This window comes from Melanostigma gelatinosum (genome assembly GCF_949748355.1).
Source record: "Melanostigma gelatinosum genome assembly, chromosome: 7".
NCBI classification, from domain to species: Eukaryota; Metazoa; Chordata; class Actinopteri; order Perciformes; family Zoarcidae; genus Melanostigma; species Melanostigma gelatinosum.
The window spans coordinates 2,487,788-2,500,675 of NC_136640.1; the positions used below are offsets into that span (position 1 = coordinate 2,487,788).

The following is a 12,888-nucleotide window of genomic DNA, read 5'->3' on the forward strand; positions in this document are numbered from 1 at the left end:
CGACGTGTTTGCCATATTTCTAGATTCTCAAGTGTTTGGTCTAGAGATGAACCAATGTGGATATCGGTGCAATATTGAGTCAAACAGCTGGATGGGGTATCAGTGACTCTCCCGATATCCTTTTGTTTTTGTCTGCGCTGTGTGCGCCATCTTTGTACGTTTTTATAGAGCTCGACGCCCACAAACGTCCTGAACACGGCAAGATAAGCAAATACAGGCAGATTGATTGGAAGGGAGTATTTAAAGAATCCAACATGCACGATAAAGATCCAGAGCCCCTCACAGAGAGCAGAAGTGTTGGCTTCACGCTCATTGACTGAACTAACGCAGGTGAAGGTCTGATGGGACGCACGTTTACAGCAGCCGGCTGAAACCAGCAGAAAGCTCTTCGCCTCGGAGAATAATAAAAGATTTTGTAACTTGTGTTGCTGCTCCAGAAAGACTTTGTCTACATACAAGAATAATAAAAGAATGTTGATTATTTTTTTCCTCACAAAATAATCACAATGAACCAGTAAGCGTGTCGCTGATGATGCTAATGCTAACGCAGTGGTGTAGGTAGCAGACTGAACCACGTGTCCTCTCTGATCTGTGAGTTGGGAGGATCTGCTCCAGAGTGGAATGTGTGGCTCACTTTCAGTCGCCGTTGCAAAGCACTCTGTGGTTTCAGTGGAAACATGGAATGGCCACGAGTGAAAACACACAGCTGACGTTCTGCCGTACAAATGTTCCTCTTGAGCTAAAAGCCTTGTTTAATATATAACGCAGCATCTTATTCCTGAGTCCCAGAGGACGGGAACAGTTTCCTACGATCGACCACCGTGTTGCTCCCTCTGTTCCTCTGGTATTCTACATTATTTCATGCTGTTTGGACCTTTTCTCTTTCCTCCGTTTGTCTCGGTGTAGTCGCTGCTTTGCTTTCACATCACACCACACAGAGGACGTGAACACTCCGCGAGATAAATCAAGAGACTGAAAGGAGGAGGCTGAACCGCTCTGCTGGAGGCTGGGGGGGGGGGGGCTCAAGCTGGATGGACACAAATCCTTCTGAAGGACACACACACACACACACACACACACCCGTATACCACAAAAGACCATCTTCCACCAATAATCCTGTTCACGTGCAGCCGTGCAGACTCTGGTCAACGGAAACCTCATCCTCCTCACCGGGTCCAGTGAAGCCCACGTCGGCCAACCAGGGCTCAATACGCTGCACGCTCCCGAAACCACCGAGAGAGAAACTGTGTTTGAGTATTTGTGAAACCGATAACATCAACTAGGAAACCAGCGCTGCTGATTACAGATCTAAACTGATCGTTTGGTTACTTGAAAATGTTAAAAAAGCTAAATCTAATTAGATTCCAGAAGAGAGTAGATTCAGATTCACAGAAGTCTTTCAACCCCTCGCAACGACTGACTGATGACTCATAAAAGTCCAGTTTTGTGTCTTCAGAGCTCAGCTCACGGACATCTGCTCCGACTTCTCTCTCCTGATTCCTCTCTTTTTAACTCCATAATGGCCCATTTTCTGTCTCTCTTCTGTGTTGCTGTGGGAGCCTTGAACAGGGTGGTCCAAACTCATCCAAAGTGAAAGCACTGTTAAAGCCATGTGATGAGGAGGACGGAGAGAGGCCTGATGCTTTAGTCACAGCCGTGACCATAGATTAGAATAATGAAGATGAAACTGTGTTTCATGAGGCGAGATAATGTTAAACTATAAACGCAGACGGAGTCCTGAAATCAGGTCAGACAGAAGTGTCTGTGCAGGTAAACGGGAATGAGGAAGTCTAGACGGTGGAGTTACCCAATCTCTAGCGGAAGAACAAGAACTTCCAAAATTTGAATCCTTATGACCCAGAAATCATGTAACGTGATGATATCCGATGACCCGCACACACCGCCATGATCTCAACCGTCTCTTTGTGGAGGCAGACGTGTCCGTGCTCATCAGCATCTCCATCGCGCTCTGATTCAGGAAACCGTTTCCAGTCTCTTTGTTTCACAACGAAATGTTCCAGAAGACGCTTTTTAAAACACGTGATATCGACTAAAGCACTCAATGTACAGATGTACATATATAGTTGTGTGTGTGTGTGTGTGTGTGTGTGTGTGTGTGTGTGTGTATATATATGTGTGTGTGTGTGTGTGTGTGTGTATACATACAGAACCACACACACTTCCAAACAGCCTGAAATCCTATTTATCCATGGATACAGTTTGTGCATCATGTCAGCGCTGTGCTGATGCATGCTGGGTAGTTCATTCATCATGGTGTAAATGAAAACAAAAGCTGGAGTCAGAAGCCCTCTCTCTCGCTGTCTCTGTCTCTCTCGGTGTCTTTGTCTGTCTCTGTCACGCTCACTGAAACAGATTCTTGTGTCTTTTCGTAAGTCTGGACGTTTGATGTTTTCTCAATGAGCTGCTGGGACGTTAAGACAGATAATCTGTCCTCCAGTGTCGTGTATAAACGCATAAATGCCGAGTGGTTGAATGACCGTGTCTGTCTCTGTGTCCTCCGTCTCTCCAGAAACTCTTTGGCAGCCACGAAGCGTCGTCCGTCCAGCTCTGGGTCTCCTACAACCGCCAGCCAATGAAAGCCGCCCGCTTTCAGACCCGACACCCAATCACAGTGAGTCTCTTTGACGTGTGCTCTCAGCAGAGAGGAACCGGTTTTGGTACAAACTGAAATGTGACGTATCCGTTTCTGATCAGAGTCGTCTCGCTTGTGTTCTTCAGTCACTTAATGTCTGACTTGTACTATTATATTACTCAAATAATAAAGCTCCCACAGAGGGACACACAAAAGACATTCATACTGTTGAAATGTAATCATCTGTAAACTCATATCTCATATTCATAAACTACTTTATTACATTTATACGAGCCCTGTAAAGAAACGAGTCAAGTATTAAATGTATGAGAAAGAAACAAAGGTTGAATATCCTGTAAACTATTTGATGACAACATATTTACTCACTGGTTGATCGTCTTTGTTAAATCGTGACATAAATATGTTTTCATATTTTTCTAAACAATTACTATAAAAATAGTAATATAAATGTGATTACTACGACTACTACTAATTTTAATAATATTTTGTGTTGATAATAATTGTAATAATATAGTTGTATAATATTTTTAATAATAACACTTCTTAATAATACTTTTTAATATATTACATACATGTTTTAATAATACTAATAATAACACTAATAATAATTTTAATAATACAAATGTTAATAATACTCTGAGTCAGAGTCATCACATCCTCAGCTCTCTTTGTGACTCGTTTCTAAAACTATGAAACAAGACAATCAACATCCTGATTATGATAGAAGAACCGCCTACATTACCCAGAATACACCTCCCTGTTGACTCTGATGTCCAGTCACGTCTCATGAGACTGTAGTTTGATCTCCTCTCTGTCCTCACAGGAGTACTACATCGCGGACGCGTCAGAGGACCAGGTGTTTGTGTGTGTGAACCACCTGAACAACGTCACACACCTGTACATCTCAGACACTCAGGGTCTGTCCTTCTCCCTGTCTCTGGAGAACGTCCTGTACTACAGTCCTGAGGGCTCGGGCAGCAACACACTCATCAGGTAATACACACACACACACACACACTCATCAGGTAATGCACCACACACACACACACACTCATCAGGTACCACACGCACGCACACACACACACACACACACACACTCATCAGGTACCACACGCACGCACACACACACACACACACACTCATCAGGTACCACACGCACACACACACACATCAGGTACTACACTCACACACACACCTATACGCACACACACTTACAACCACACCCACAAGGACACACACTCACATATACACAAACAACCACAACCACACACACTTACACACACACAGGTTATCTAACGACTATTAAATCCTGCTAGGCTGGTTAGTACACAAAAGGTTAGTTAGTGAGTTACTTTACGGTAGTTTAATTCTTAATATGTATGTACCGGTAGTAGATAAATATCAGTATTAATGAGCTACCTTTGCAGAATGTAGCAGAATGTAGCAGACTGTAGCAGAATGTAGCAGATTGTAGCAGACTGTAGCAGACTGTAGCAGACTGTAGCAGACTGTAGCAGACTGTATCAGAATGTAGCAGACTGGAGCAGACTGGAGCAGACTGGAGCAGATTGTAGCAGAATGAAGCAGACTGTAGCAGACTGTAGCAGACTGTAGCAGACTGTAGCAGAATGTAGCAGAATGTAGCAGACTGGAGCAGACTGGAGCAGACTGGAGCAGACTGGAGCAGACTGTAGCAGACTGTAGCAGACTGTAGCAGAATGTAGCAGAATGTAGCAGACTGTAGCAGAATGTAGCAGACTGTAGCAGACTGTAGCAGACTGTAGCAGAATGTAGCAGACTGTAGCAGACTGTAGCAGACTGTATCAGAATGTAGCAGACTGGAGCAGACTGGAGCAGACTGGAGCAGATTGTAGCAGACTGTAGCAGACTGTTGCAGAATGTAGCAGACTGTAGCAGACTGTTGCAGACTGTTGCAGACTGTTGCAGACTGTAGCAGACTGTAGCAGATTGTAGCAGATTGTAGCAGACTGTAGCAGAATGTAGCAGATTGTAGCAGAATGTTGCAGACTGTTGCAGACTGTTGCAGATTGTAGCAGAATGTAGCAGATTGTAGCAGACTGTTGCAGAATGTAGCAGAATGAAGCAGATTGTAGCAGATGTTTAGCTTCAGTTTAAATTAATCACATTCTGCATGTTGCTGGTAGTTGAGTAGTTCACATAGCAACAGGAGCTCACAGATCAGAGATCATCTGATTACACAGAGGCTTCTTAAACGTAATGCTCCTTTATCTAATAACACACAATCTATCCATCCGACTCCCTCTGACCTTGTTTTACTGATCACTCTTCATCGTAATCTCATCAAGAAGCTCGTGTGTGTGTGTGTGTGTGTGTGTGTGTGTGTGTGTGTGTGTGTGTGTGTGTGTGTGTGTGTGTGTGTGTGTGTGTGTGTGTGTGTGTGTGTGTGTGCGCGCGTGCGTGACATCATATCTGAAGTGTGAGCTTCCTGTTTACGTCGCTCTTCAGTTCAGCTGTTTGTGCTGCGGTGTTGTCGAGTGAAGTGAACGAGAACAAGTTGAGGGATTTAAAGATGTAAGAAATGAATGATACGTTTCGACATAAACCTCTGCTGTAACAGTAAATGGTGTTTTAACACAAAATAAATCATTGATCCGTCTGATTTGATGTTTTATCAGCAACTTTGGTAAATTGAGGAAAAATATATATTTCTTTCTTCAATGTACAATTATAATAATTGTTCACACATTCGATAGACATATTTATGAAATTGGTGCCACATGACCAGAGAAAAAGGGGCTGTGCTAAGAAAACCTACAACTACCAGAATGCAGTGGGGCATGTCTTGGTGCTGAAACACGGAGGGAAGTTAAACATCATTTGTTTGCATTATACTTCCCACTGATTAGACAAGAAAAGATAGAAGTTTATTAACCCGGAAAGAAATTCTTGTGCCATAATTTCATGAAAGATTACAAAAAACAATAGAAACATTTATGAACAATAGAATTATTAAGTGTCAAAGAAGTACGGTAAATAGATAAAGTAAAACTCTGATGTTCCCATGATGACGGGCCTCCTCTCTGTTTCAGGTACTTTGCCAACGAGCCTTTCGCGGACCTGCACCGCGTGGAGGGGCTGCGGGGAGTCTTCATCGCCACGCTCATCAACGGCTCGGTCAGCGAGGACAACATGCGCTCGGTCATCACGTTCGACAAGGGGGGGACGTGGGAGCTGCTTCAGCCGCCTGCTGCCGACAGCCTGGGAGGAACCGTGGACTGTCAGGTACACGACCAAAGACAAAGTCCTCACGGATCTGAGACTCATGAGACTGTTTTTATGGTCCATTTAGAGTCAGACAGACCATAAAGCAGGGGATGCTTTAGGGCGGGGCTACACAGTGATTGACAGGTCTCTACCAGAGACGTATACGCCGTCTCTACGTCACCCCTCCTCAGTCCAGATATGGTCACTTCCTGTTCACTTGTGGCAAAAGACCACTTCTTATATACAGTCGGAGGATGTTTTGCACAGATGCTGATGGTTTCAGAGAACAATGTATAGTTTCTGTGGAGAATAACGTGGTTTGGTTTTATGAAAACGTCATCTGACTTTCCCCTCCTCTCCTCCTCTCCTCCCCTCCTCCTCTCCAGCTCGGTAAAGGTTGCTCTCTCCACCTGGCCCAGCGCTGGAGCCAGCTGTTCAACATCCAGCTGAGGAGGATACCGATTTTATCCAAGGACTCGGCACCGGGACTCATCATGGCCACAGGTGGGACATCACTGATAAAGACGGGGTTTCAAGAAACACTTGATGCTTAAACAATGCAGTGGACGCTTTAGTGCAAGAGTGGAGGACGGCTCCATGTGAGCGCTGAACTTCCCTCCTCTCTGTGGCCTTTGAACGCACCATCCATATTCCTTTAGACCACATGAGTCAACATGAATGTTTGCATCACAGACTGCCTTGAAAGCGCAGATGAATCTCTTTGCTGATCTACTCGATCGGACCACACGTCCTCGGTATCTGTGCGACGGCTCGTTTGTGAAAGGTGTCTTTGACGGGTCTCACTGACTTGCTTGTGTTTTAGTTTTGCAGCAGCTTCCTCTTGGTCTGATCAGTCCGCCTGTAGACAGGAAGTCCTCCTCTGTGGTAAATGACCCGTCTTCCTGTGTTGCTTTGATACACAGGACATATGGTAGCACTCTGTGGAGACTGTGCTAGAAGCTTCTTGTTCGGTGTGACAGAAGTTAGTTGTACCTCAGCTGAGTCAAAATAAGTTTATTTTACTCTGAAAATGGAAGAAAACAACTTTAGTTTCAGTGCTCGAGACTACGAGGTCGCCGCACCACGTGCACGCTTTGACGTACAACGATAAAGATACGCAACAAAGGATTTCTCAAACAAGTTTGGAAATGTTGTCGGCTTTGATACATTAGCTGGGACGCCGTTAGATACGGCTCCACTGCTGTTGACTGTTGCAGACGGGTGAAGAGTTCCTCTCTTCACAGCTGCTGGAGAGCATCGATTTGTTGATGCTCCCCAGTTTCTAGGAGACCGCTTCCCCTGCACGAAGCCAGTCACGCTGATTAAGTTGTTATTGGAGGAGGAGGAGGAGGATGAAGAGGGGTGATCTCCGGCTCCATGCGCTTCGTTATCGCCCTCCAACAGATGAGCTACTTACGGCTGCAGCGGCCTCTCAAACAAACACCAGCTGCACAGACGTGTTTACACACAACCAGCCGAACAAGCTGCTCTGGTGATCGTTGGGCTGGATATTCAGAGGAGACACGGCGATCACATTCAAAGGTGTGCAGGAATCTGTTGACGACATATTATCTTACTCGAGGAACCGTTTCCGCCCATATCTGCAAGGTCTCCGGTTCGACTCCAGCCTTGGGACCTCAGTTGCGTGTCAGACATGTTGTGATGTTGGATTTGCATATAATACACACATACAGAATGCATATAATACACACATACAGAATACATATAATACACACATACAGAATGCATATAATACACACATACAGAATGCATATAATACACACATACAGAATGCATATAATACACACATACAGAATACATATAATACACACATACAGAATGCTGCCGTTTTGGATTCTTCGGTTACAAGTTTTTCCACATGTGAAAGCAAGAGCAGCGGCCACATCGAGTCTGTCATATTTGGGGGGAAAACCCCTGTAATGTGTGTGTGTGTGTGTGTGTGTGTGTGGAAGTAAAATGCCTTTTTGTCCTCTGATTGCAGGATCTGTCGGCAGAAACTTGGCCAACAAGCCCAACGTGTACGTATCCAGCAGCGCCGGCGCTCGCTGGAGAGAGGTCAGTAGAAACGTGACACCGACGACGAGAACAACGAACGCTCGTCTGTCACAGAGTTCCCGCCGCGTCATCCCAGTGCTTGTTTAAGAACGCAGGAATTCTGAACCTTCAGTTCTTTAAACCAGCTGCAGCTCAGACAGTAACTGCTTCTGTTTCACTGCAGTGCGTCTCAGTGTCATGTCAGAAACCTTTGATGCATCAATCGGGTGCACTTTAAGACGTAAGAAGAACTTTGAAAGTTACTTTCTTGAGTTAAAGTTACTACTTTAGCAACGCTGGAATATAACAAAAGTACATCAGGCCACTCGAGGACTGTACTTTGGGTATATTTCCATTTCCTGTGACGGTGTACTTGCTTTACTTTGTACTGCTCGTCATACTGAAGACGTGTTGTGATTCGATGTCTTCGTGTTATTGGGTCAAAGACCACAACGCTCACGGTTGATGATCGTTGATCCATATTAACAGATCAGATCTTTGCTGTTTGATTATAGCAGCGCGTCTACACGGATCCATCATCAGAAAAATCATTTCAACCGTCAGAAGTACTCCGTGTTCTCCTTTTACTGTTGATAGACGTCTATGGTGTTCAAAGGATGAGGAAATGAAAGATTGTGTTTTTATGGATTAGTATTTAAGCTTATTATAAGCCGCTTCATGGTGTTGTTGACAGGTCATAATTATTAGTGAAACTTTATTTACACTGTGATGGTTCACGGTAAACGTCACGCTGCTCGTCAGAGATCTTCGTCCTGCAGTCAGACGTCTGCTCGTCACGATGGACTTGGTGGCGTGTTGTGTGTGTTCTGTTCCCGTAGTTCTAGCGGCCGTGTTCTCTGTTTCCCAGGCCCTGGCCGGCCCTCACTTCTACGCATGGGGGGACCACGGTGGTGTCCTGATGGCCATCGCTCAGGGAGGATCCACCAAACAAGTGAAGTGAGTCCCAGATAATTGTTTGTTATAATAGCTTGTTGCAGAGGAAGAGACAAATAGACCCTCCCTCAGTATACAGGTCTAATATAACACATGTATGCCAACAGCAGATATTCATATTCATGTGCAGGTGCAGGTGATAACATAATGAAATATATTCTATAAATATAATGTGAAAACAGTTCCCGTACTCTTGTTAATCAGTAACTTGTTCTTGCCTTCAAATATACAAATGTCAATACAGCCGGGTTAAATATGCAGACATGCTGCCTTATTACCCCCCATATTCATATTTAATATCTTGCTGCTGTTTAATCAAAGAATGCGTGGGCAGGCTGCGGATGAGAGGAGATTATGGACAATAAACAGCTGAAAGGTCGTTGTTGCTTTATCCCCCCGACCCCCAAAAAAGCATGTTTTCTGGAAACAATCTCCAAAACTTCACCATTTATCTAAACCAAAAGTCATTATCGTCCGATTTTCATTTTTCCAATGGTCCTTGAACACATCGTGTTCCGTGAGGAAAAAGAAACCGAAACGAAGCATCGACATTTTAGAGTCTCGGGTGGGTTAACTGAATAATACGTTACACTTCGTCACCATCAGGTTCAGCACCAACGAAGGAGAGACGTGGTTCGACTTCCAGTTCTCTGAGCGGGCGGTGTACGTGTACCAGCTGCTCACTGAGCCCGGGGAGAAGAGCACCATCTTCACCATCTTCGGCTCCTACGCCGACCAGCGGCACGGCTGGCTCATCCTGCAGGTCAACACCTCCGACGTCCTGGGTAGGCAGGAGAGGGAGAGAGGAGCCGGTGGGCAGCTTCCTGTTGAGGAGACAGATGTGTTTAATGTGTCAACTCCTAACATAAGAGTAGAAACGGCTGTTTCGGGTTAAACCGAGACGACTGCCTCCAGTTAGTGCCGCTTGTCTTTGAGAAGACACTAAAACTAAACTGTTTACAGAGTCGGTATCATGAGCCTGGTAATAAGTGTGGTAGCGTATTGCAGAAAGCTGAACAGTAACAGAGCTCAGCAGTAACTCTTGAGTCTCACACCTCCAGATGTTCCTCTTCATCTTCTGTCTCCAGGTGTTCCGTGTTCTGACGCCGACTACAAGCGCTGGTCTCCGTCAGACGAGCACGGGAACGAGTGTCTGCTGGGCCGAGAGGTGACGTTCAAGAGACGAGCGCCTCACGCCACCTGCTTCAACGGAGAGGACTTCGACCGGCCCGTCACCGTGGCGAACTGCTCCTGCACGCGGCCGGACTACGAATGGTGAGAGGAGGCCAGCGGCAGAGCGCTGAGGTTCATCAGCGTTTGTTCTCCGAGTCGCAGTCCCGTTAGTTTCTGTGTTCATCTGCTGCGACGTCACAGACAGAGTCCGATTCCTGTCATCGTCCTTTAACCGTCTCCAGCAGAGCTGGAGTCCACCTGAGACAGAGTCTCATCAATTCACTTCTTTCTCAAGTTGATTTTAAACACAAAACTAATTGTGACACAAAAACCCCAAAACCAATTTGTGCAGAACAAACATTTTGTCTTCACCTACAACCATTTCATGTTCACTCAGACGTTTGTTTCCTCCTTATTCCTCCTTCTTCCTCCTCCCCTTTCTTCCTCCCTCTTTTCCCCATTCCTCTTCCTCCTCCTCCCCCTCCCCTTCTTCCTCCTCTTCCGTCTTCCTCCTTCCTCTTCCTCCTTCCAACTCCTCCTCCTCTTCCTTCTTCCTCCTCCCCTTTCTTCCTCCTTCTTTTCCTCTTCCTCTTTCCTCTTTTTCTTCCTTCCTCTTCCTCTTCCTCTTCCTCCTCCTCTTCCTTCCTACCTTCTTCTTCCTCCTTCCTCTTCTTCTTTCTTCCTTCCTCTTCCTCTTCCTCTTCTTTCTTCCTTCCTCCTCCTCCTCTTCCTCTTCTTTCTTCCTTCCTCTTCCTCCTCCCTCTTCCTCCTTCCTCCTCCTCCTCCTCTTCCTTCTTCCTCCTCCTCTTCCTTCCTACCTTCTTCCTCCTTTTCCTCTTCCTCCTTCCTCTTCTTCTTTCTTCCTTCCTCTTCCTCCTCTTCCTCTTCCTCTTCCTCTTCTTTCTTCCTTCCTCTTCCTCCTCCCTCTTCCTCCTTCCTCCTCCTCCTCCTCTTCCTTCTCCTCCTCTTCCTTCCTACCTTCTTCCTCCTTTTCCTCTTCCTCCTTCCTCTTCTTCTTTCTTCCTTCCTCTTCCTCCTCCTCCTCCTCTTCCTCTTCCTCTTCTTTCTTCCTTCCTCTTCCTCCTCCCTCTTCCTCCTTCCTCCTCCTCCTCCTCTTCCTCCTCCTCTTCCTTCCTACCTTCTTCCTCCTTTTCCTCTTCCTCCTTCCTCTTCTTCTTTCTTCCTTCCTCCTCTTCTTCCTCCTCCTCCTCTTCCTCTTCCTCTTCCTCTTCCTCTTCCTCCGCCTCCTCCTCCTCCTCCTCTCAGTGACTATGGCTTCAAGCTGAGTGAGGACCTGTCGCTGCAGGTGTGCATTCCCGACCCCGAGTTCTCCGGTGACCTGTACGCTCCTCCGGTTCCGTGTCCGGTCGGCACAACTTACCGACGCAGCAAAGGGTGAGCCGAGCCTTCACGTGCACGTGCACGTGGTGTATTAGCCCGATGTGGACGTCTGCAGCACGAGTGCACGTGCACAGATACACGAGCCTTCATATGGTCAGCTGTTGTACTGGAAGCTGCACATGTTTTTAAACTCTGTTATCTGCTGCTTATTTTATTATTATTGTTATTATATGCTGCTTATGACACAATAATAATTAGCATCCACTGTTTCATTATTTGTATTTACTTTTCATTACCGGAGAAATCCCCCAGAATGCAAAGCAGCCGTTGTCCTCTTGGGTATGTTGCTGATGTGAGGGATCGTATGTCGGCATGTGTTTGGGGAGATCGCCCCCTGGTGTTGAATCAGGGGAAACTCGTCAGGTGTGTTTGTGTTGCTGCTGCAGCTACAGGAGGGTTCCAGGAGACAGCTGCAGAGGAGGAGACGTGGAGTCCAGGCTGGATGGAGAGATGCTGCCGTGTCCGGTCGGAGGTAAAGCTGCTCCGTCGTGCGGTCGCTTCGTTCACTGTCAGAACACGTCTTTCCGTCTCTTTATGGCGTTCTCTTGACTCCTGTTCTCCAGAAGAGCAGTGTGTGTGATTAAACACTCACCTCTGCTCTTAACACGTTTGGGGGGGATGGAGATGGGGTGACTGTCATAAATTAAAACAAGATGAATTCGCTGAAATTTCCCTCTAAGCCCCAACACCCAGACGGGTTCGGATTAAAAAGCACGTTTTCTTGGAACAATTTGCCAAAACTTCGCCGTTGATCGCAGCCAGAAGCTGTGGAAACCGTCAGTATCGTCTTTGAAACACGACCATGTGACGTTGACGTGTCGCTCTCGTCTGCTCTGTCCAGAGAGCAACGAGTTCATCCTGTACGCGGTGAGGAACTCCATCCACCGCTACGACTTGGCCACCGGCACCGACCAGGCGCTGCCTCTGGCCGGCCTCCGGGAGGCCGTGGCTCTGGACTTCGACTACGACAGGAACTGCCTGTACTGGGCCGACATCTCGCTGGACACCATACAGGTTAGTGGGGGGACTCAACAGTCTGTATAATGTGGTTATGAAACAAAGGAGCGTTCCGTTCGGGCTCTATGGGAGTGTCTTATTTTACAGAGAAGTGCTTGTTTCTCCCAATAAATCGTGATGTTTTGCTGTTAATGTCAGCTTATTAATAACACCGTGAATACAAATGTGAAAATCAGTCATGCGCTTTCAATCAGTCTGCTTAATGTCTGAATAAGTCACCATGGAGACATGGAGATTATCACAGCCAGAAGCTGTAAAAAACATCATAATCGTCAGAGTTTTATCTTTCCGACGGTCCTCGAACACATCGTGTGATGAACGCTCACTTCAGAAAAAGCAGCCAAAACAAAGCTCAAAATTGGGATATTTCATCATCAACATTTTTATTCTACGTTTTTCATTTTAACATTTTTCAAAACAAACGTGGT

The 12,888-nt window shown here is 46.1% G+C and overlaps 1 protein-coding gene across 2 annotated transcripts in view; it reads left to right on the top strand.

Annotated features, from left to right (window-relative positions):
- The window catches only part of sorl1 (sortilin-related receptor, L(DLR class) A repeats containing), a 42,127-nt gene that overhangs the window by 12,512 nt on the left and 16,727 nt on the right, over positions 1-12,888 (top strand). For both annotated transcript variants that reach the window (XM_079271923.1, XM_079271924.1), the window contains exons 6-16: positions 2,531-2,632; positions 3,438-3,607; positions 5,686-5,878; positions 6,247-6,364; positions 7,863-7,936; positions 8,784-8,872; positions 9,476-9,654; positions 9,958-10,144; positions 11,309-11,437; positions 11,830-11,915; positions 12,285-12,457. In XM_079271923.1, coding sequence (XP_079128049.1) covers positions 2,531-2,632; positions 3,438-3,607; positions 5,686-5,878; positions 6,247-6,364; positions 7,863-7,936; positions 8,784-8,872; positions 9,476-9,654; positions 9,958-10,144; positions 11,309-11,437; positions 11,830-11,915; positions 12,285-12,457 — 1,500 coding nt within the window. The remainder of the gene's footprint in view (positions 1-2,530; positions 2,633-3,437; positions 3,608-5,685; positions 5,879-6,246; positions 6,365-7,862; positions 7,937-8,783; positions 8,873-9,475; positions 9,655-9,957; positions 10,145-11,308; positions 11,438-11,829; positions 11,916-12,284; positions 12,458-12,888) is intronic.